Genomic DNA, 26,670 nt, shown 5'->3' on the forward strand with positions numbered 1-26,670 from the left:
TAAGTCAACGTTTATGAAATTATAGGATTTAGTTTCTTCTTTCTAAAGTCATCATAATGTTAAAATATGTTAACCATATTTTACTTTTGTCTTCTTATCATTCGTATGCTCTATATATAAACAAAATATGTTCTAATTGTGTTACGCCTTAATTCAAAAGAAATACACCAGAGAAAAACATTCGGGGTTACTCGACTTGACACTGTCAGAAATTTCTGTTCAAATGTTGTTCTTCAACATTTTCAATCGAAAATTCGTAATTTAAAACGTATGTAAAACCAGTGATATAAATAAACACTAAGGTGGTTGTTTTTCAATTATAAATTCGTATTTACACCAAACATGTTGTCAAATATCAAAATATATTTAATAAATTATGATCTTATCCACGGATTATACACGAAGGAAAAACAACAATAGATTTATCAACTAAAACATAGTTATATTCCTTCCCAGATGATGAAGTATACGACTTAAAAAATAATTTCGCGGATAGATCAAAAGGAACTTAAAAGTTTGATAAAAATAATGGAAGTTAAATCCCATTCAGAGGCAGGTCTACAAGGCTTATCATATGTCCGTCCGTTCCATGAAATTGTCGTAGCATCTTTCTCAGGACCTACACATTATAACCTACTGACATTGGTATCAACCTTTACAGAACGCGTGTGATGTGTTTTCAAGTCAATCGCTTAACAACTGCCTGTTACAACTACGTAAAGAATTGATAGTATTATTGAACAATGAATTCGTGTTCATATTGTTAATACGTGCAATAGAAACATATCATAAGTTATGTCTTTCATCGCTCTGATTAAATGTTATACATTTTGAAATTAAGCAAAGCATTGTAACCGGAGTTTATTAAGTTTATTAATTAAAAATTCCTATTTATAATAGGCTCTTAAAGCCAATTAAATCATCGTTATATGTAATAAAAGCTATCTTATTACAGTTTTCATTTAGCTATCAGCTATAAGAATATTTTAATAAAATTTGGATTTAATGTTGAAGGAATAAAATGTTGAAAGTAGTACAAGATTGATGTTATTGTCCTATGCGTCTGCAAAGATAATATTTCATATACATTTATTCCAGTTTTATTCATGGCCGAAATTATAAGCGTTATCCAGGAATAAAGATTACCTAACGCAAACAGATAATTTTGATTGAGAGCCAAACAGTCCTTGTTTTACTCCAAAATGCTACGGACAAACAATAGTTCGGAGGTTTTTTGTTTTGACTCATTCATCAAATTAATAAAATCAAGGAATGTATTCTACTTGTAGGAGTTCACGCACATAACATAGAACAAAGGTTTGGATTGCTATTTTATATTTATTACAAGATGATGACGATACTGTAATATCAATGCAAAATTAGTACTTGTAACTTGCTAAATAATAATGATAATAGTGATGACGTTTCTGTTGTTTACAAATATAAAATGCATACCGAAAACATAGCACATCACTGAGATATGAATAGTATCCCTGATTTGAACTAGACCGACACGATGAGCCGTAGGTTGGACGTTCTAGTTACAACATTGTTTTGGTCGTCCTGTTCGTATAATTACGGTGATAAAGTGGTTATTTATATACTACATATACGTTTTTTGTTTTTGTTTTTTAAGATATACATGGTTTGCCATAGTTTTGAATTGTATATAGGAATTACTATGTTGTTCCGTCCGTTAGTTTATCTGTTTTTCTGTGCGTCTTCTTAGCTAAACGCCTTCTCAACAGCATTACAGTGAAACTCCTCTACACAGTTTAAAACACTATTGGATTATAAGAATAAATTAAATATAGTCAAACTCTTTTTTAAGATAGGGTAGGTTATCGTTTTTTACATTGCGAGATATTATATGTAAATTACTTGGGTCTGGTTTATGTCAATCATCTAATTGAAATTAAACAAAAGGCTTTCATATGTATTACTGTCACTATTTACGAAAGACTGCCAAATCCAGACAAGGATGTATTATTACGGATGTGTCTGACTAAAATAGCAAAATATTGGAACTGTCATTTCAGAACTCAATAACCTAGCACAGCTAAAGTTACAAAAGATGTTATATAAATTGTTCATGATAAAACACTAGGAAACCAATCTTCGTTATATTCCACTGGGAAGACCCAGACGTTTAAATGAACACACGGAAGTGATCGTTTTTATAATGGTCAAGGTCTCGTATGAATTCGTTAATTCTAGTTATTGTCATAGGACATTTTTTTGTAGAAAAATCTAAATGGAGGCTTAACTTACAATTAAAAAGCACTATCACTAAAAGGATAGTCTGTCAAAAGATGGTATCAATATTAATAAATTGACGCAAGCTGTCTGAAACTTTAAAATCTCACCACATCTCGTAAATTATTAAAGCGTGGTATAATTTTATCGAAGGTTTTGAAATATAAATAACTACAGTGTGAGAACAAAAAGTTTATCGTTCAAACTGATGGTATGATAGGCATCAGAAAAAGGTGTTGAAATGGTAATTATGAATGATAATGACATGATTGACCAAACATTTTTTTTCAAATGCATTATACTTTTGATTTTTAAATGCGTATAAAAAAGCTACGCTAGTAATCAACTATATATACTTTCATATTTGTTTTAAAAAACAGACGCAATAGTTTACTCAATTTTATTCTTGCCGTTAAAATACAAATACAATACACTTACAGTACTCAGGCATATCCTTGTAGTGCTAACGCTGTTATAACGCTTATTATTTTTATTTATTCAGCTCTAAAACCGGTTTAAAGTACTCAATTTATGATTTGACTGCATGCAACTGGTCTCTGTAGATGTAAAGTACCCTCTTAGAACGTATAAACATCTACTTGAAAAATCACATTTTGATAAAAACCAAAGTGCTGTCAATTTGCTAAACGATATTGCCCACTTCCAAATGTATATACAAGAAATGTTCATGAAGAATAATAAGGTTTTACAACATCTGTTTTTTTTTTCTCTTTCACATATATTACAATTGGACAATTGGAGAATCAGTCGGCAATTTCTGAAGCCGTTTGATAATTTTTTGAAAGAAGTCGAAAATAAGAGATTATGATGCGATGTATAATTTCTATACAAACATGTTACTTATATTATTTAATATTTTATTCTTTTACTCAATACTAATACCATGTTGCTTTTTCATGCAATCGATTTCCAAAGTAAGAATCCTCTGTCGTATATTTATTTTACAGGGTATGTAATAACATGAGCACCATACGGAGCAGGATCTACCCTATCGGTTAGTTGTTATCTCTTATAGCCATGTCGTTGTCAGTTTGGTTTCGAACTATGAGTTTAAATGTCCGTCGGGTATCTTTCGCCTCCTTTTGAAGGTTAGATCGAGGTCGAGTTTCATTTTAGTTGTGCAATTTTCGAATAAGTTTTCAATTAAGGATAAAAAAAAGGCAAAATCCGCTTCCTTAAAGGAATTTGCTGAGCGAATTTATTATAGGTTATAGTCGTTATTTCTTTTATGTGTACAAATGTTTTTTTTATATATCATACCGTTGGTTTATAAAGTAAATGTTGTCAATTTTAGGGGAATTCTCAACATTAACCTTGGAATTCGGTATTTTCTTAATACTTTTCTATTGTATCACACGTAATATTCCAGCAGCACCTGCATACGGGGTATATATCTCCAAATTAATACGATATTCCCGTGCTTGTATTTCCTATCATGATTTTCTTGATAGAGGACTGTTGCTCACAGGGAAGCTATTAAATCAAGAGTTCAAAATGGTGAAATTGAAATCATCTCTTGGTAAATTTAACGGACGCCTTCACGAGTTGGTTGACCGTTATGAAATTACCGTTTCACAAATGATATCGGATATGTTCCTTACGTCGTAATTATAATCCCCTTCCCTTTCATAAATGTGACCTACCGAATTAAACTATTTACCGATATCTTTCGTCCCATTTTTATATTTGCGGTAAAGTCTTGACATGAAACCTACTGTATCTTTGAGATAGGGAACCAACAAAACTAATTATCGATCTAATTTCTTCTTATTATATTAAAAATGTGATTTAAGAGAATCTTTATAAAAGCGAAGAGACCAGGACTGACAGGTTGATTACAGATGTGGACTGATTGATTTGAAATGATACATAATCCAAAGGTCACCAAGCAATTTATTATCTAGCGATTGATTAAATAGATACTTTCTTCTAATTATCTATGTAATGGTTTATGTCTGTATGACAAAAATAGAAAAATGGCTTGGTTAACTCAATAATGAAGAAGGTATTTTCTCTTAAATATCTATTTAAACAAGATGTTCATGTACCTTTTTCCTTTCAAGTCTACTGGTACGATTAGGAGAAAATGAAACCAAATGTCAAGGAGAGGACAACCCTTCAACATAATAGACCAGTAAACATAATGGTTTTAGAACATTCAAAATCACGTATTATTTTACAATTGTATATACTTTTTGTTTGTTTAATGTATTCTAACTTATAACTTACAGTATCAAAAAATATGTCTTGTCTAATAACTAAAGTAAAAAAACTACCCCTAATTTATAATTCATGTAGCTCTGAGATCTTGGATGTTTTCCTCTCGATTAGTTTTCTGTGTTATGCTGTTTGATTCTTTTGTTTCTTTCCATTTCTTTTTGGTTGATGATTTTTGCTTGACCGTTAAGTATATTTAAATGTATGGTTGTCTTAGCTTGATCCCTTTCAATGTAATTTACCGCACCATGTTTTATCACTCGAGATCTTTCTTCGTAATTTATCCTAAAGCTTTCCGTTGATTTCTACACCGTATTCTATATCTGAACGTTTCAAAGTTATCTAATTATATTGAGGCTTAATTATCTATTTATGTACAATTGTTTCTTTGGTACTATTTATCTGACGTGAAGTTAACCTGAGCATTAGCTACATGATCATTTCCATTGAATGTTTATAAATAAATATGTCAACAGCGTTTATCCAATTGAAAGTATAGGGCACTGTATCCGCAAAAAAAAACTATATTTGTAATCGTTAATTGTTTAATCATGTTAAACACCACTTTCAAAGTATTGTAATCTATCGTGCTTGTCAGTTGGTTTTCTTTCTTTTTTTGGGAAAAAAACAGGGGGGGGGGGGGTAAACTGAAAGCTGGAGAGTACCTCTTACCATCGGTAGTACTAGTCAATAAAGATTGAGTAGATCGCACCTGGAACGTGCGAGAATCAAACTCACAACCTTAGTGTTGAGCGGTTAACAATAATGATGTTTGACTTCTCAGACCACTCGGACACGGAGGTCCATACTTGTATTCACAAATTTTTATTTATACAGTTAAGTCAGGAAAATGGCCATTGTTATCTTATAGTTTGTTTCTGTGTATGTTACATTTTAATGTTGTGTTTCTGTGTCGTAGTTTTCCTCTTATATTTGAAGCGTTTCCCTCAGTTTTAGTTTGTAACCCGGATTTGTTTTTTTTTCTAAATCGATTTATGAATTTCGAATAGCGGTACACTTCTGTTGCCTTTATTTAAGTATGGGTGTAAAACTGTCATGTATCATGTGTCATGTTAATCCAAGCTTGCAGTAGTATGGGTATTTTTAATCCAGTACTGTACTACTGAACAGCCATCCGTCCGCTCTGTGTCTGGATAAAGGAAGTATAATTACATGTATCTTGAAATTTTGTTGACATACATTTTACTAGACATGTTAATTATGGACATTTTTAATATATAAACGACAAGGATTTGAAACCCACTTTTTCGGTACAGTACATTCTGAAACGTAAATTTTATCAGTTTATTATGTCATCGTAACACAAACTCCGGTAGTTTTTTATTGTACTATAAGGTATAGTGTTATCTTTAATGGGTTTTTTTCTCTCATAAAACCATTCAGAAGAACGTTCAAACTGATATGCATATGAAAGTATCCTATGAAAAAAAAAATGTTAAACTGTAAATTAAAACAGAATAACCAGATAATATAATTTTTCGTTGTTCTTTGGAAAATATTTTTTACATTTGGTAGATTGTTACCTTTGATAGAAATTTGAATACTGTTTATAAAATTAGTATTTTGCATATCAGTAACTCGTTATTTGTTCATGCAATGAACATTCGGATTCCACGAGACAGCTGGTTATAATTTACTGGTCTTATTAACGCATTGTGTGATGCCTTATAGTTTTCTCTACCGAAGTCAATGACATGTTCTAGTCTATGAATCTTAGACTGATTGACGAGGTTTACAAACTTTAAGAACCAAAGATTGATTCAAAGAAGGTTTGGGGTACACACGTACTTACATAAGATACTATTAGGAGACATCATACCAAGGTGTACGTATGCAGTAGTACAATAGTTGAGTCATAAACGTCAAAAGGCGCGCCTGGCGCAAATACCAAATTTGAATATTGGTGTTTATGTTGAGTTTATTTAGTGATGTTCAAAAAGGACCAAAACAAATCAAGGTAAAACAATAAATAAGGGAATCGGATGAAATCTAAAAGTAGCGATTTGAGGTATATTGACTGGGTGTACGTCTTTTATATGCACTCATCAGCCACCAAAAGAACCCAAACTCCGTAAAATTGACAAGATAGTCAATAGAAAATGTGTTTGAAATAAGCTACACTGTAAATAAGTTCCTACAACAGTTCTTAAAAACATCAGAGCGTATTAAAAGAATGACAACATATCAACATTCTCTAAATGCCATAGAACAACAACAGACAGGTATGACTATAGCAATTGTTCTTCAAAAGTTGGAAATCCATGCATCGGTAATTAACGAAATAAAGAAATTACTTTAAACACTGTGAGACCATATAAGATATAATGGATGTATAAGCGAGAGTGGAAAGCCTGGTAACATCGGTTTTCCAAACGACTTTGAATTTTATTTTGAAATAAAAAAATATATCCTTCGGGTGCACAACTAAGCCAGAAATTAATTAAGGTTACAAGATCTGTATCTTGAAGATAAATCTTGGAAGTGTATTGATTTACAAGTAATATCGACATAATTATAGAAAAGCTTAAAATTACAGTTTGTGTAAATCTCATATAATATTGAATGCTGTAAACAAATTTAAATTATTTATCGGAAACCTTTCGAGCTAGAACCTCTAACTCTTTTTTAAATTAATATAAGTTGAAAAGTTGTTGTAGTGTTAGTATGGAAAGCGATAAATTTTGGAATCAAATTTAATTATTTGGGAATTCGATTTGATTGAGTTTGAAAAAAATGCACTTTAATCTTATTTGTTTATGTCTACGAATCCTCATTAGTTAAATAAAAAAATGTATAATCCATCACCGTGCAGTCATGGAAAAGGGCAGTAAGGACTAAGAGTACAAGTACATAAATAAGCAATGAGGCTATTTGATTATATAAAGTTCGCCGTTGAATTCGAAGTTGACATATTTGAATTGATTTGCATTTGTCATCTGTATTTTCGGAATAATTTGCATATTCGGAATACTTTATATGATTTAGTACAATGTTGGTTTAATCATTTCGAATAATTACAGAGGGTGTAGAGTATTTCTTAGTTAAAAATGACTTTATTTCTCAATGTAAAATGTGGGTGTGTGTGCTATAACTTTATATGTGTTGCTCATTGTTGAAGGTCGGTTAATGTTCACATCTTTGGTTCTGGTAGGATAATTGTCTCTTTGAAAATCCTGCCATATCTGCTTATTTTTATGTTCATGTATTTTGGACTTATATAATCGTTTTCATAAGAAGAAGAAAAACATGCATTATAAGTATCAAAATTAAGGGATATGGTATTAAACATGTTAAACTGTCCCTTTGGTATCTTTCGTCCCTCTTTTAAAAATTTCCAGTATTCGATTCGAATGCATTTAATATATAAAGTGTGTCATTGTTTTTCATTTTCTTGTTCAACTGGTTTCAATACAAAGTATGGTTGAACACTATATAAAATATATGAAGTCTTTGCAAGTAAAATGAACAAATAAGTTACAAGATAATGAATATTTTCTAAATCATTTGTTAGACTTCGTATTTGCATTTGTCAGATTGAGTTTTTTGTGCTGTCCATAAAATATATCATATCGATAAAGTGACCTATCTTTGGTACACAATCATACAGAAAAAATAAAATTCGTTCATTTTATTACAAATATGAGTAGATGGGCTTCTTGGTTACATTGACCAATCATATACTATGAGAAAAGCTTCAGGGAACAGATAATTCACAACTTCATAATTTCTTTTCATCGATATACCATTTAATTAATTTTTTTTATTCGAGCGTCACTGATGAGTCTTTTATAGACGAAACGCACGTTTTGCGCTAATACAAAATTTCAATCCTGGTATCTATGATGAGTTTATTTACCGTTATATTTTCTTCTTCTTAATAATTTGTTTGTGATCTCTTTTTTTATTTCAAGTTGAATGTTAATGTCTTATATTGCCACTATGGGATATTTTTCAAATCAATCCCAATGATTTATTGGGTTTTATCGTTCACAATATGACATAGAAACTAATAAAAATTATGTTTTAAGGTTAAACACCTTTTATTTTGCAGAACAATGACAATAAAATTTAAAAAAAGGATCTGTAAAAAACTGTAAACACATTTACAAACATTCGTAGTGGGAGAAAATTTGTGACATAATAGTTAAAAAGCACATTAAAAGCCTCACGGCAATTAAAACTAAATATTGGACAGCCAAATCTTCCGATAACATTGATGTAGCAATCAGATGGTACAAGACAGCGCTAAATACGCACTAATTTAGAAAGTCTTAATTTCATTTTTAGGTGAAACAGAGCTGACCTCTTAGAATTGTACACTTGAATTGTATAAAAATATAGGAAACCTTTGTAATAATAATGGGAAAAATAAGTAACAAGATAATGGGTTTATAATACATTTGTTGGATTTCATAGCTGTAATGGTCAGACAATGATATTTAAAAGTTCGTTTAGTGAATTACTTCTAGCAATATTCAATAACATTCATTTTTAAAACTTTTTATATTCATAACTGGTAGACAAATTGACGTACCAATATCTCTCCTCTACTTATAATAAACATCACACTTACACCCGACAATGTGATTAGGGACTTTCCGATTTGATTTTCCCATGAGTTCAGTATTTTTGTGATTTTACTTTTTACAAACTTAGTTGTTTCTTTGACCAGGTTGCAAATTGTATCAGGAAACACAAATTTTATCTTGTTACGGTACATTATTGTGCATTCTGATTATTCTATTCCCAATGTAATTCTGTATTAGAAGTAATAGATCTACATCAATATCTATATTCCCCGAGGTAACGATTTCATTATCCATTCATATACTGTATTGTTAGTATGCACGAACAGCTATGACAAATCTAGTTTGGTTCTATAGATAACATTACGCGTACTTTTAAACTATTATTACACCATAACAGTGCCATTCCTCGTATGATATTTGATTGTTTCCCCTTTGTGTTGATACACATAGATTGTCACTTAGTCAGCTAACCTTCAAAAAGGGCATTGACGTAGTTTGATTTGTTTCAATGTCATGTTTTCTAATGCATATTTTTGCTGCAGAATCTAGGTTCATAACATTAATTATGTATGAGGAATTGTAAAACCTACTGTTTGTTATCATTGTTTACAATAAGTAAAGATGGTATGTGACCATAAACGGTACGAATTTATAATAAACAAACAATGTTATTTGACTGCAGCTAAATATCTTTAAAACAAGAGGCTGTCACAACGACAGCAAACCGGATTTATTAATATTTATTTGTGTCCTGGCAATATCACAAGAACCATTACTGATGAATGGTGAAAGTGAAAATTGTCAACATCAAATTTGACCTCCATTTTGTCATCAGTATCAACATATAAAAATTTGAAAAGCTTAGATTGAATGGTTCATGAGTAAATGCAACAACGTGAATGGAAACGCCATTTTACAATCTTTCAAGAACCATAACTCCTGAACGGTAAAAGTCAAAATCATCATTATTGAACTTGACCTCTATTTTGCCATCAGTAACAACATATAAAAATTTCAAAAGCTTTGGTTGAATGGTTCATGAGAAAATGCACGGACACGACTGGAAACACCATTTTTCAATCTTTCAAGAACCATAACTCCTGAACGGTAAAAGTCAAAATCGTCTTTATTGAACTTGACCTCTATTTTGTCATCAGTAACAACATATTAAAATTTGGGAAGCTTTGGTAGAACAGTTCATGCGTAAATGCACGGACACGACTGGAAACTCCATTTTTCAATCTTTCAAGAACCATAACTCCTGAACGGTAAAAGTCAAAATCGTTATTATTAAACTTGACCTCCATTTTGTCATCAGTAACAACATATAAAAATTTCAAAAGCTTTGGTTGAATGGTTCATGAGAAAATGCATGGACACGACTGGAAACACCATTTTTCAATCTTTCAAGAACCATAACTCCTGAACGGTAAAAGTCAAAATCGTCTTTATTGAACTTGACCTCTATTTTGTCATAAGTAACAACATATTAAAATTTGGGAAGCTTTCGTAGAACAGTTCATGCGTAAATGCACGGACACAACTGGAAACTTCATTTTTCAATCTTTCAAGAACCATAACTCCTGAACGGTAAAAGTCAAAATCGTCATTATTAAACATGACCTCCATTTTGTCATCAGTGACAATATATTGAAATTTCGGAAGCTTTAGTAGAACAGTTCATGCGTTAATGCACGGACACGACTGGAAACTTCATTTTTCAATCTTTCAAGAACCATAACTCCTGAACGGTATAAGTCAAAATCGCCATTATTGAACTTGACCTTCATTTAGTTGTCAGTAACAACATATTAAAATTTTAAAAGCTTTGATTGAACGGTTCATGAGTTAATGCACGGACAACATTTGATTGCCGCCCGCCCGCCCGGTCGCCCGCCGTACATCCCGAAATCAATTACCGACATTTTTGTCACAAAAATCCGGTTAAAAAGTGTATACATCCGTTCCCGTGCAATTCTTCATCTTTGAAATTAAACAATGAAACTGACCTATAGCCTTTATCTATATATATGTGTGTTTCTATGACTTAGATGTAGATGATAAAAAAAACCCGATAACAACACTGTGTAAAAGTGATGCATTCATAGCTCTTTTCTAGACTAATTTCATCATGAACGTTCAAAGCCAAATATTTTGAAGCAAAACGTGTCCAAGAACCAAAAATAAAGGCAACAGTAGTACATGTATACCGCTGTTCGATATTCATAAATCGATAGAGAAAAAAAAAATCCGGGCTACAAACTGAAACTGAGGGAAACATATTAAATATAAGAGAACTACGACACAACAGAAACACAACATTAAAATGTTAAACACACAGAAAAAAGAAAAAACACAAAAATACGCAACTCCGAGGAAAATTCAAAAGGAAAGTCCCAAATCAAATGGCAAAATCAAAAGTTAAAACATATCAAACGAATGGATAACAACTGTCATATTCCTGACTTGGTACAGGCATTTTCTTATGTAGAAAATGGTGGATTGAACCTGGTTTTATAGCTAGCTAAACCTCTCACTTGTATAAACGAACTATAATATAACAATGGCCATTTTCCTAACTTGGTACAGGGCATTTTAAGAAAGAAAAAATGGTGGGTTGAACCTGATTTTGTGACATGCCAAACCTCCAGCTTTAATGGCAATGTTAATCATAACATTAAAATGACAACATTACATGACAGGACTACAATACAAATAAATGGGAGAAAATATAGGACAGGGGAACAATCGAATTATAGCCAACGAAAGGTACCAAGTTAAAAATTTAATATGTAAGACGCGCGTAACGTCCATACAAGACTAACCAGCGACGCTCAGATGAAAAAAAGTTTGAAAGCCAAAATAAGTACAAAGTTGAATATTACCGAGGACCAAAAGTTTCAAAAAGTTGTGACCAATACGGCCAGGGTAATCCGCCTGGGACAAGAACATCCTTATTATTTAAAATAATTCATACTTTTGCAAACAGTAAATTTTATAAAATGACTATATAATAGATATACATGATTAAAATGAAGTGGTGACTAGCTACAGAATAAAAACGGATATATTACAAAAATACTCAGCCGTGTTCGCCAAAGCCAGTGCAACGCACAAAGCACATAAAACGCTGGATTACCAAAATGACATTTAAAATATAGTCAAATACATAGTTTAAGGTAAACTCTGCTCCATGGTGTTGACTTTTTTAATTTAAAATGTATAATAAATAAAGTGTTTTATATATAAACGTTTAACAGTTTTAGCCCTTAAATTGTTTCCCTTCCTATATACTTTGTGCTTTCAAATATTAAACAATGAATGTGTCTGAATAAGGTTAATATGGAAACAAGCGCTTCGGAAGTATGCAATTTATAAATTGTTTTTTTTATATCTACAGAAAGGTTTGTTATAAATCATGTTTGTACCAAAGTTAACATCCATTTTATCTTATTACAAGTTGTTTCAGGTTTCACAGGTTATTCCCTTTACAAAACAAAGTTGTGTTTGTAGTTATAGATACGCTAAAGTGTCAATTTCTACTGGTAATACGAGTTTCTAATTCATTCATAAATGTATTGTAGGTTTTAACAAACAGCAATCACAAAAATTATTCTGTTCTATAGAAGTAATTGACCTTATCTAATAAACTATAAAAATATTAATTTAGTGCCATTCCCCTAATAATGTTGGTCTTTTTAGTATATGTAGATAATAGCCAAACAACCTCAAAGAAGGATAGTAATTGGTTATTTGTATCAAGGTCATGTTTTATGTTGCATATTTTCTCAGCAGAATTTATGAATATATAACATTTTACTTTATGAGGCCACTTAATATTATTTTTTTTAAAAAATGCACTACGACAGATAGCGGAAAACAGGGTACATTGATTGGTTTATTGTTAACATAATCGTTACCTCAGTAGCAATAGTTCATGCAATATCAGGGTAGGTCTGTCAAATTGAATAACGGGTGACATCTTGATTTATTAACTTGAAAAGGGGGTGTTGTTTTGAATAGCGAGTAAAATTAAAAATTAAACCGAAAAACACACACATATTTTTTTGATTTATCCCTACACGAGACATCAGAAATACCATCATTTTTAAAACATATATTGATCATGTTGGGTTGTATCATTAAACAGCATAGTCTATTTCCAAAGGGATGTTAGTGTCGGTAGGGAGAGGAACTGTGCGGTTTATCAGATTTTATACCAAAGGCAATCTTGGGTGTTTGGAATCAGGTATGAGTGAACAAACTGCCGCTTTGGGAGTGTTTCTGGGCCAAGTATAACACTGTGCGGGTCAAATTTGCCATTCCAGAATTGGCAAATCCGACTTTGTCGGTTTACAAGATATCAAAAATATTTTTTGCTTAAGTGATAGATAAAAAAAAAAAAAATCCCCATATGTCCCAACATGTCACCGTTGTCACTGTTGTCACCACAGTTGACTAAAATTTTAAAAATCCCATGGGAATATTCGAAGTTCCCATGGGAAAAGTAAAAGTTCCCATCGGAACTACAATTTCCCATGGGAACATTAGTAGATAGTTTCTTCCCATGGGAAATTCTAAATTTCACAAGCGATTTTTTGTTCCCAAGGGAACTAATTTTTCTTCCCTTTTTCCCATGGGAACATTAATTCTTCCCATGGGAAGAGATATTTTTCCATGGGAACATTATTTTTGAAAAGAGCTATGAAATATCGCAAAGGACTGACAGTTACTAGTAACCATGACGAACAGTTTAACAAGCATTCCATTTGATAAAAAAAATGTGATTTCAATAAATTTAAAGTATTTCTATCATACTTTTACATTCAAAAGTCTTTTATTATCGTTGAATGATTGATAGAAATTCTACCGTCCATCGGCTGATTTTACAATTTGAATCTCTCACCTTTGTTTTCGATCAATAACATCGTGTATTTAATGTAATAGTGTTCGCTGAACCGTCAAGTATCAGAGCCATTCCTTTGTATTTCAGAATTTAATTTCAAAATAAAAATTATAAATCTGTTTTAATCTATATACATGGGGAATCACGAATCGTGTTTTCTAATTATAATCCTATAATTTCATGAAATTGACACCACAATTATGACTAATGTACTTATTCTTTTTCGTCGACGTAACTCTATATGCGTGGTTTTCGCCACTAGAAAGATGTGCACTTACTTTTTTAAAGTTTATTTCTTTAATTTGGTCATGTTTCCTAATCATAATAATGCAATGTTGTTACTCGTCTACACAACAATCTTTTATTTCAATTCATCTTTGGCAAACACCATTGAAAGTCTTGTTAGGTTTGTCTTTTACGATCTCTCAGGTAAATACCAAAGAGAATCTAGTGTTTTGCATTTACAAGGACGGATGAGGATTAAATATATACTTTGTGATATATTCACTTGTACTTCGTGTAATTTATGGTTTAAAGGAATACGAATACTTTATTTTTCATAAATCTTCAATTACTAGTTATCGGGAACATACATAAACATAACTATAAGTTAAAATTATTACATGCATGTGTAAACGATACAATTAGATTAACTTGGACGACTGACTTTCACATTTATAACTTTTACATAGTTTTTCTAATATTACAATATTTGATGAGTTAAACTGTTGATTATCTTTAAAAATATTAGGGTTTGACTAACATTAGTTCCGTAAAGATTTCCTTCTTTCTATAGTTTAAATGTTCTACAATTCATAATGTAATGGTACTCGTCACCAATGTTGTTTGTGTCACAACTGTTTTAACTGCAAGGAGCATTGTCGTATTTTGCATCTAGATCAAAGACTAAAATGATTTATTTTTCTGATTGGATACAGGTGAAAGAAATATTTAATTTTGTAATTGCTGGTGATTTTTTTATACCGAATAGACTGAGACTACTATAGAGAACAATTCGAAATACATGTAGTTTAAATATTTGCATTTTTTTTTTAATTTGTATTTTTTCTCACTAGGTAGGTGAAATTATGTATAAAATTTTATTGTAAAATTGCGAAACTTGCATAACGGGCATATTCTATACTTCTAAGTTTGAATTAAGAGTCTAAACTTTTTCAAATATTGAATACGCAACCAAATCTCTGTAATCTTATCCATGTATTATTTATGTTTCTGTCAAAGGCGTTTGATTGGGTATTAGTTTAAGGTAGGCGCGGTTTTTGGTAACTTTCCTCCAATCAACTGGCCTATTCAACAAACCTGTGTGCGCTGATGCGTGAAAACTAGACATTGTAACTGCACGTGTCTTACATCGGAATCTGTCGTGCGTGACCAATGTTTATTGTAGAATTTCTTGTCATGTGGTCCAATTATCTGACATACAAGTTTTAAAGGTTGAAACTTTAATTTGTTTTTTGAAAGATTATATTCTTAGTACTCAGTATTATAGTCCCAGATATAATACATATATGATATGGCTCCGATATTACCTATAACGTGTTCTGGAAAAAAAATAAGTGTCCGAGAATTTGAATTACCTAATAAAGGCATCTCGATCACTTTCGACAAAATATTATTGCATGAATGGTAAAACGATGATTTATAATTCTAGAAGTGATTTTTGACTGTTATAAACAGAGACATCTATACGTATTCTGGTTTAAGTTAACCATGAACATACTATACATTTTTCTTTGAAATATCAATAATTTTTGAGTAGACTTGCTTTTTCTATTTATTCGTAAAAAATATTACGTTTCATTATATTTGAATGCTTCAAAAAAGCTTCAAAATACTATAAGCCTATATTGTTGTAATTTTTTTTAGGGTCAATGACACCCCCTCCCCCCAAAAAAAATTAAAAATTTTTGTATATTTAATTTAAATAAATGTTTTAAAACGTAATATAAATTAAGGTCAGCCAAACCAAATTTCAACAACAAGGAGTGTCATTCACCGGGTTTATTTTTTTATACCGGTTTTGATCTTTTTTTTTAATTTATTCAATAACTAATAGTAAAATATACTTTCCATTCCTAAAATAACACTTGGAAATATATTTTGAACAACGAATTTTCTCAAAATTTTGCTTTTGTCGTCTGGCCAACTTAGTTTGGTCTTATGCAATATGCATGATATACTTGCCACTGAACGTTGAACAAACAGTAACTATCCACCATTCCATCTGCAATTGCGATACCAGTGGCGGATCCAGAACTTTTCCTAAGGGGGGACCCCGCTGACTGTCCTAAAGGGGGCGGGGGCGCTCCAGTCATGCTTCAATGATTCCCTATATAATCAACCAAATGTTTCCCACGAAAGGGGGGGGAAAAGGGCCTCACAGGCCCCCCTGGATCCGCCTATGAATAACTCTGTTTCATACCCGTCATTTTGTCACATGCTTGGTACTATTTTTTTAACAAATGTCGTGTTGTAAGCCGATTTTGTCCTACATTTAAAAATTGTTCCTGTCAAGTAATACATTCCTTGAACATGTTTAAATGTTAAACTAAATCCTTTAAAATCAATTTGGTGCATTGGTTCTTTGAAATTCAATTTTGTTAATTTGAACGTGCCAACCCCTCGTCTAGTAGTGATTTCGGTTTGTATAAACATACAACAAAAGTCTGTATTGGTATAGTAAGTTATTGTTTCATATTTGGTCGATATATCCATTCAATCTTTTACGATATTATCAATGATTATAGTATATAATTAAAATTATTCACTTTACCAAAAAAATATATTTGCAGGAATGAATTCACTTAAGCGTCTATATTCCCTGCGGCTTTGGTTTACTTATCCATTCATGATTACATTGAAGGTTTGCGTGAACAGGCAGGATTAATGACAAATTTTTCGCTCTATAAAGAAAGTACTATGTCTAATCTCATAAACTATAATAATACCACGTTAGTGTTATTCGTGTAATATTATTAGAATATCCTGCAAAAAATATTGTCAGCTCACCTTTAAAAAGGACAGTACCACGACCATATATATCATGTTGCATTTAAATACATTAAAAAAATCCTATAAATGTAACCAACAGTTGAAACAAAAACAATTGCATTAGAATATGTGTAACAGTTTTATTACTTTTTTTTAGAAATGAAAAGAACTTGATAAACTGCACAGAAGAAAACAGCAACGTTCATGTTGTAATTAACAATGACGCCGTTGTGGGTTTCCTTAGCAGAACTACGAGAATATGAACGCAGAAGAATGAGCGGGAATTTCACATTAGCAGACGACAATGAAGCATATGACGATTCCATTCTACCATTGCTTACCATTGCACATGATTTATACATATATTATGTTCCATTTATCATCTGTCTCGGGACAATTTTAAACCTGTTCATTACTCTGGTTTTGTTGAAAACACGATTGCGAAAGAGATTTCACTCACATATTGTAGCGGCCATTGCAATTTGCGACATTGGATTTTTAGTTGCTTTACTTTTTATTTGGATTAAGGATCAGGGTATTGAAATATATAGAGTTCCCGGATTATGTCAAATGGTTATATTCATGAGCCATTTCTTTCCATTTTTGTCATTTTGGCATATGATTGCTACATGTTTCATCATAATGATATGTCCTAAAAATCATTGTTTGACACATACGTGTAACAATGTTGGCAAAGCAAGAACATTAGTAATTTCTCTTTCGATATTTACGTTTACTATATACATCTATAAGACTTGGACAAACGGAGTTGTAAGTGTAAATGGAGTCAAATTCTGTACAATTCTCCCGGAAACGGAAGCAGCCATGAGCATCTTAAATATTTTGGATATGGTTGTTCTTCTCCTTTTGCCATTTTTCTTGTTAATATTTTTTCAAATTCTTACAATTATCAATTTTATCCTGAAGACTGTTGTTACGAAGAGTATTGGAAGATCATATCTTTGCAGGGACTATTTCAAAGTGATCTTTGCATATTCTATTTGTTTTCATATATTTGTTGGTCCGGGATGTATCTCGAAGATACTTGTTTTATTCCGGATGACACATGATAAAACTCCAACTTACAATTTCAAGGATATAATCATCGAAAATTTCATCCAATATATATTTTACACTTACTTTGCCATCAAACCATTGGTCTATATGATTGTCTCTAGGTCGTTCAGATATCATTTTAAGGAGCTCATTACAAAAGCAAAGCAAACTATAAATATAACACGAACTTTGGTTACCAACAGTCAGTCTCAAGAACAAACCTTGTTGTAAATGCGTATCAACATAAACGTTTAAACCATTTGGAGATTAAGATTTCCGGTTGGGAACGAACACGAGGCGTTCGACTTCAATTTAACGAATTACACAGGAAATATAATGTCCGACGATAGTCTCGTGTTTTATTGTAGTGAAAAGGTCCTATGGATTCAAAGGATTACAGTATTTGTTACTATATTAAAGATTAAGCCCACTTGTCATGTCAAGTTGATTTCAATTTCCTATGTGCGTGTGCGAAGCATGGTTTAGATGATTTGGACATATTACGTTTCTGATGACATTTACCCACTCAATAGAAAAATGTTGTAAAATAATCTGTCATGACAAATGACAAATTTTTGAAAGCAACATCATCTTGCAAGAATGGCACAAAAACAAAGCAACTTATATAATGTTCAAAGAACGTTGCCTTAAGATAAACTCAGTTTCATGAATTAATGATCAGATTGTAATATCCATAACATTATTGTGATGAGTTAGAGGGCATCATAATTGGCCGTTTCAGAATCTAAAGCATCATTGGTAATTTCATTGTTCGTACCCCAAAGTGAAAATAGCGCCACGTCATTGGTTAAATTTCCATTGTTTATTACATTTTTAACCAATCAGGACGTTGTGGTGTACACTTTTGAAAATATTACCCAGGATGCATTAGATTCTGAAACGGCGAATTCAGTTATATGTTTGTTTGATTTAACAGATTGCAAAATTTATATTTGTAAAACTTGTATCAATATTTATTGTGTTCATAATGTTTAACATTTGAAAATTGTCAATGCTATATTTCCATTCAGACTAAATGGTCTCTAAACGCATTCAGTATTTTTCAAATAACAGTATACTAATAATCATAAATAACAAAGTATTGTATTACTTCAAACTATATTAAACTGCACTTAAATTATAACAGCATCAAGAGTTTCACCAGCAAGTTTGTAACTTTGAAATGTTTTTACATTATATAAAAAAGATGTAAGGTTCCATGACGCGCTCCTAATGAAATAAACCATCATTGAAATAATCTGAATTGATTGACTGAAATATAATTTTATCATTTGTTATATCTATTTTCATTGTCTTCGTATTATTTTCGTCTGATCTATTTAATCTGTGGAAGAATATTGAAAATATCAAGAGTTCTTTTCAATGGTTTATGTTATTTCGTTTCGCTAATTGCAAATTCGTTTATAACAATGTATAAGAAAGACTGCATTTTATTGAAATAAACCATTTAAGTTGTGGTTGCTAATATATGTCACATTTCATATTCAAACATGTTTTAATATATATGTCTGTGTTCATTATTCAAATTCTTAAAACAATATTAAAAAAAACGTATAAAAGGAATAATTTTGTTTTGTGTTGGTTCATGATGGTTTTACATTTTCCGAAATGCATTTTCCAAAATGAGCCCTTTTCAACTAAATATGTGATGTTAAAGTTAAAACCACTGTCTTAGGTTAGATCTCGCCACATTGTGCATGTCCCAGCCCCAAATCAGGTGCCTGTTAATAAGTGTTCACGTTTGTTATTTTGTCTATAAATCAAAAAATCAGCCCCACCGTTTTCTTGTGTGAATTATTTAATATTTGTTGTTTATTATTTTGTGGCTAAGCAATCTTACAACGCTGTATGGGTTTTGTTCATCGTCAAGGCAGTACGGTGCCTTTACCAAAATGTCTACGCTTTGATTAAAGGTGATGGATGTACAACGCAACGACTCAATCAAACCAAAAAAAAAAAAAACCCAGACTGAACGGCTATAGACTGAATCGTGCAGATACCGAAAGCAATATCATAACTGCTAATATCAGATCATAGTTCTTAACTAGCATTACTTCATTGTATTTTTAATTAGATGTAACATCATCTCTCACGAAAGACAAAAACCATCTAGTCTGCAAGGCATAGTATTAACATGCAACTTTTGGTTATAGTAACAATCATTATATAACTCCGAAAAGGAAAGGTATTGCGTGAAAAATGATAGCCATGTTTTACAGCCACGTAAACCACGTGGTCTGATGTGACGGACACTACATTTGGTTTAAAAGACTGCAAATGATCAATTAATTGGAAGGTAAGTCGTTTTAATCTCGCTAATCCGTGATGTTGCAATTTGGTAAAAGAGAGGGGTAAAAAATCCAATATAACAAGGCAAAACCATAACCAATACATTTAATTATGGCAAATTCGAATAAAAAATAACCAAATAATAACCTTTATATAGAAAACTAAGACTGCAGTATTTCATGCAATAAAAACTGGGTTGAACTCATGTGCCTAATAACTATAAGAAGTACCTGCTGTTACGTCACACTCGTCGTGTGAATGTTTCAAAGTGTTTTTTTTTATTTTTTTTATCAGGAAGCTATATGTCATTTAATTTTAGAAAACACGTAAATACATACAATGTGCCAACAGAAACGTTACAAGTCCTATTTCAATCCTCTCTAATCCTGATTTCTCAATTTTGACAGTATTGACAAACATAGGTCTTAAACAACATTCCTTCAAATACAGCTACTGCAACGTGTGGTCTAGCTTAAAATGAAAAAAGTTTTAAAAGGAGTTGGTCCGGTAAGGGCCACGTTTGGCTTACAACTTCAGGTTCATCTGATGAAAGATGTTAGACACTTTTTAAACAGTATCTACTTTATAGGACGTCACTTGGCGTAGAGGTTTAAACGTATTCGGATGTGTCTACTTTTGTGTTTCAAATGTCTGGTTATGTAAATGTATTTCAGTTGTTTCCTGTAATTAGTTAATACTTCAGCTTTATCATGTACATCTTTTGAATATTCATTTTATTAAATTTACTGTTTGCAAAAGTATAAATTACTCTAAATTATAGGGATTTTCTGGTAACTTAACAGAAAACCCTTGCCGTTTTTGGCACAACCTTTTTGATCTTTTGGTCCTCGATGCTGTTCAACTTTGTACTCGTTTCGGCTTTCAAACTTTTGTATCTGTGCGTCACACATAGGTCTTGTGTGGACAAAATACACTTCCGGCGTATTAAAATTTTGAACTTGTTGCCTTTTGTTGGCTGTTGTTCGTGTGATTCTTTGTCAATTGTGTTCTCCAATTTATTTATATTGTAGTCCTGTGTTGTCATTTTGATGTTATATTTCACATGGCCATATAAGTGCGAGGTTTGGCATGCCACAAAACCAGGTTCAACCCACCATTTTTTCCTTTAAAAATGCCCTGTACCAAGTCAGGAATATGGTCATTGTTATGTTATAGTTCGTTTCTGTGTGTGTTGCATTATAACGTTGTGTCGTTTGTTTTCTCTTATTTTTTAGTGTAAATTCACATTGCGATAAGACGTGTCACGGTACTTGTCTATCCCAAATTCATGTATTTGGTTTTGATGTTATATATATATGTTATATTTGTTATTCTCGTGGGATTTTGTCTATATGTGTTACATTTTAGTGTTATGTCGTTGTTCTCCTCTTATATTTAATGCGTTTCCCTCGGTTTTGGTTTGTTATCCCGATTTTGTTTTTTGTCCATGGATTTATGAGTTTTGAACAGCGGTATACTACTGTTGCCTTTATTTACTTCATTAGAGTCAATTAGTTTATATGAAAGATATCAAATATAATGCCATAATAGGTCGCTTTTCCTATGTTTTTTTTTGGGTCAAAATTGAAAGTGGCCGCCTCCGTATTCATCATCAACCTTTATATATGTTATGTTGTATTATCAAATGCAACTTACATTTAAATATTAAGAACATGAAGAATGAACACAAATGCGGACACTTCCATTTAAGACGGAAACCGTCTAAAAATTACCTCAAATGCTAACATTGTGACGATTTCAATAATTTAACATGCCTGAATGATGCTAGTACCCGATACATGTGCATTGTATTGTCAAAAACAGCTCATATTTATCATGTTTATGTAAAAGAAGTATACACATTCAATTAAATAGCTAAAAGTTTTCACGTAACAGTTTTCGCAAATTCAGAGCAGTTCTTTAACAAACAAATTAGAAATACAAAATACAACCGTTGTAATCCAACTGACCCTAAAATAAGATTGAACAAATGCGCTAAACGAGTTGAAATAAATACAAAAAATGATGTTTTATCAGGAAGCTGTCAAAAATCAAACCGTACATAATAATTAATTCTTTTAAAAAATACTAGTACCATCCCTTTGCATTTAAATTTAGAGAAACAGTTCATATTACAAACAACAAATTTTCTATTAAAATAAAACTACTCAATACGTGTTAAATGCATAAAATAGTCAATTTATACTTAATAAACTTAAGAAATATGAGACATCTTTACTATTTAAAGAAATTTTGTGAAGTTTTTTGTTGTTTTGCTATACATTATTTCACTCAAGTAAATTTTTCTTGAGGTTCAGGGAATAAAATAAAAAACGATATCTTGAGAATTATACATTTTCAAATGACATTAATTCAATCAGTCACTTTAAAAACAATCTTTTTATGCTTTATTCTATTCAAAAAAGGCTAACGCAACAAATAGTTTATTTGTAGATATGTTATGTCTATCCCCGAACGAATAAGACATTGACTGTACCATGATAACCAAATAACAACTTTCTTTACAAAAAAAACCCTTAAAAAACAGACGTGGTATGGTTCTCAATTAGACAATTAATACATGTATAAGGGAGACCAATTGATGTAAATGTTAAAAGAACTGCTATAATTATAGGTCGTCGTACCGCCTTCACCAATGAGCCAAACCCAATTTTATACCACATAGCAAGCGATAGACAACATGACAGACGGCTAAACATTTAAAGTCAGAAAACCAATAAAAAAGATATTTGTATTTACAAAACAACAATTGAAAAACATATATATCTAACATTATTATATTTATTGTCTGGCGATTGTTAATTCTAAAAGTTCCATAGACAAGTAAACAAACACGAAAGTCCATGCCAGTTCGAAGATGACCATGCAGAGAAACTTACAATAATAGTAGACAATTAAAAACTAATCTTTGATGAAGTGTTATAATACTCGAACGCTGTTACGAAGAAGCCGGAGCCTACGTAGCTTGTACTGAGATCTACACGTTCGGAGATGATTATCCTATCATTGGAACCTTTAACCCTATAAGTGGAGCGAGGTGTTTTAACAGTTAAGCCCAGAACCTTAAACTATTACCCAAAGAAGCACAGAACGCAATATGTGAAGAGTCTAGATCCTAACGATAAAATTACAATAAGGACAGAGCCCATGGTATCCTCCAAACAATACAAATCACATTAAAAAAGGGGATTACAGAAAAATGTCGGATTAATAAATATTAACCTATGAAACATTGGATTATATTTCTTTAGAACAAGTTTCTGCTCTTTGGTCGGGTTGTTGTCTGTTTGACATATTCCCCATTTCCATTCTCAATTTTATTTTCAGTTTTGCCTTTTTTTATAACAAGTCATAAAAAACTCATCATAGATACAAGGATTGCAATTTTGTATTTACGCCGGTGGGCACATTGCATTTGCGCCAATTTTTGAAAAATCAAATCTTTCATTTGCGCCACTAGGTTATATTACATTTGCGCCAAAAAATAAAAACTTCATTTGCGCCATTTTACAGGTATTACAGGTAAGATATAACGGAAAAGTTCAATAATCATTGCTCTCAAAGTTTAATTTCTACAGTATCCACCCTGGATAATTGAGTGAATTCATACTCATTTATGATACAAAACTGAGAGTCAGTAAGGTTTAGACATATATAGTATTTACTATATCTATAAGAAGATGTGGTATGAGTACAGTAATGAAGAACGGAAATATTTTTTACAAAATATCTAAATAAATTGTGTTGCTCATGGTACGAGAACAGGAGTGAAAATTTATAGTCATACCAAACAATTATCAAAGCTGGTATATATTAAAAAGAGAAAGACGGAAAAGAAAGACAACCACAGACAATCTATGCACATGAGATGCGAAATTTCCAGACCCGAATACACCAGTACCGTCGTTACAAGTTTTACCCCAGTATATAGTGCTTTCTTTTATGTTTATTTTTTATGTTTTATGTTTTATAATAATGAATACAAAAACTGCCTTTCATGATTATTGAAAGTCTTTTTTGAAGAAAAAAAAAACCACAAACAAATCCTATTTATATACTATTTACCTGTTATATTGGCGCAAATGAAATCTGGTTTGTGGCGCAAATGAAATGCCAGTTGGCGCAAAAGCAAAGCTACGACGCCGGTGTCTACAAACGACTTAAAACAGTTAAAAAGACAAAAAAAAAGTACAAAGTTGAAGTGCATTAAGGACCAAAAATTCATTTAAGTTTTGCCAAATACAGCTAAGGTCATATATTCCTGAGGTAGAAAAAGCTTATTATTCCCCTTTAAAAGTGTCCTGTACCAAGTCAGGAAGATGGTCATTGTTATAATATTGTTCGTTTCTCTTTGTGTTGCATTTTAACGTTGAGTCGTTTGTGTTTTCTCTTATTTTTGAGATATTGAGATAAGACGTGGCACGGTACTTGTCTATCCCAAATTCATGTATTTGGTTTTCATGTTACATTTGTTATTCTCGTGGTGTTTTGTCTGATGATTGGTCTGTTTCTGTGTGTGTTGCGTTTCGGTGTTGTGTCGTTGTTCTCCTCTTATATTTAATGCGTTTCGCTCGGTTTTGGTTTGTTACCCCGATTTTGTTTTTTGTCCATGGATTTATGAGTTTTGAACAGCGGTATACTACTGTTGCCTTTATTAATCACATTTTGTAAAAGTAAGCCTTTATAGGTCTGCGGTCTTCAACATGGAACGTTGGATCACAACGAACAGAAAGCTATAAAAGGCTCCAAAAATGACAAGTGTAAAACAAGTTTAACAGGTATACCAACCTTTATGCTTGCACTAATAACTGAATTAATACTGAATCTTTAATTTAAGTATTTGAACTGAATAAACCTTATTTTATTCTAGTACCTAACGGTATTATGATGCATCAATTTGTTGACTTACAAATTAAATTATAGAATGTAGTGCAAAATATCAAAAATCAACATCTTTTGAACGCATTTCAAAGAGTACTACTGGCTGAAACTTTCTCATTTTCACCAATGTTTTTTTAAGGAAATCCCTTGTTTTATTAACAACAATTTATAAAATAACAAATTCAATAAAATGACAATTTTTCTCACTTTTGTGTTGTTGATGACAAACATAAAATTGACAATTTGATTTAAAGTCGAGTGACAGTAAATTTTTCTTTCAAATAGTTTTGCACTAGCAGTGTAGAAAATTATCAAAACAAGAATTTGTCCCTAGTAAACGGATGCCCCATCCGCACTATCACTTTCTATATTCAGTGGACCGTGAACATGGGGTAACAACTCTAATTTGGGATTACTGCTAGAAAGATCATAATCATAGGGAACATGTGTACTAAGTTTATAGTTGATTGGACTTAAACTACATCAAAAACAACCTTGACCTAAAACTTTAATCTGAAGCAGGACAGACGGACGAACGAACGGACTGATGAACGGACGCACAGACCAGATAATATAATGCCTATAGCTGGGGCAAAAAAAATCCAAGGGGCTCTAATGGGCATGTTTCGCTCATTTAGATAAATGTGCATTAATATTTTTAACAATGACCAATCATTGTAAATTATATAATTCATGACTGTTAATTTTACTCTTTACTGATTTTCTCGATCTTATATAGTGTTGACCAAAAACAAAACAAAAGTGTTAAATACAAATCGTTATTCAAGGGCAATACATCTAATCCTAGTACATGTACCTGTTCTTGCTGATCGTGTTTGCTTTTTTACCATCTTTTACATGTATTGTCGAAATGTGCATCTGGTGCAGGAAAATTGGTACCGTTAATGTTATAAATACCACTGGGTCGATGCCTCTGCTGGTGAACTGTTAGTTCCTGAGGGTATCACAAGCCCAGTAGCCAGTACTTCGGTACTGGCATGAGGATGTTTTTGTGTTAAAATTTGCTGTTACAAAATGTTAGAAATTATTATAAATTAAGGAATGTATCTCCCTCATGCAATGCTGTTATTCCTTTCACGGATTGGTCTATCCTTTTTGGACCTTTTGGATAATAGCTCTTCCTCTTTTATATAAGTTGCGGATTTCAAATATTTTGGCCACGAGCATCACTAAAGAGACATGTATTGTCAAAATGCGCATCTGGTGCAGGAAAATTGGTACCGTTAATGTTATTACATGTACTGCTATAAATGGCTTTCAAAAGGATAGGCAAAAACGCATAAAATTGTAAAAAACCAATTACCAACCCTAACACTAATAAATATCTCACAAACGATTTAAGTATATTGACTTTCTTGTAGATATTCCCACGTTTATCAGTTTCGATGCTTAAAATGACTGTGTATCTTAATGTATTAA

At 31.7% G+C, this 26,670-nt stretch overlaps 1 protein-coding gene across 1 annotated transcript in view; it reads left to right on the forward strand.

Moving 5' to 3' along the window:
• The window catches only part of LOC139491442 (relaxin receptor 2-like), a 47,134-nt gene extending 27,532 nt beyond the window's left edge, over positions 1-19,602 (forward strand). The window contains exons 2-3 of the mRNA XM_071279139.1: positions 17,120-18,750; positions 18,932-19,602. Of these exons, the coding sequence (XP_071135240.1) occupies positions 17,182-18,249 (1,068 nt within the window). The 5' untranslated portion in view covers positions 17,120-17,181 and the 3' untranslated portion in view covers positions 18,250-18,750; positions 18,932-19,602. The remainder of the gene's footprint in view (positions 1-17,119; positions 18,751-18,931) is intronic.
• The last annotated feature ends 7,068 nt before the right edge of the window (positions 19,603-26,670 follow it).

The sequence above is a fragment of the Mytilus edulis genome, chromosome 10 (assembly GCF_963676685.1).
Source record: "Mytilus edulis chromosome 10, xbMytEdul2.2, whole genome shotgun sequence".
NCBI lineage: Eukaryota > Metazoa > Mollusca > Bivalvia > Mytilida > Mytilidae > Mytilus > Mytilus edulis.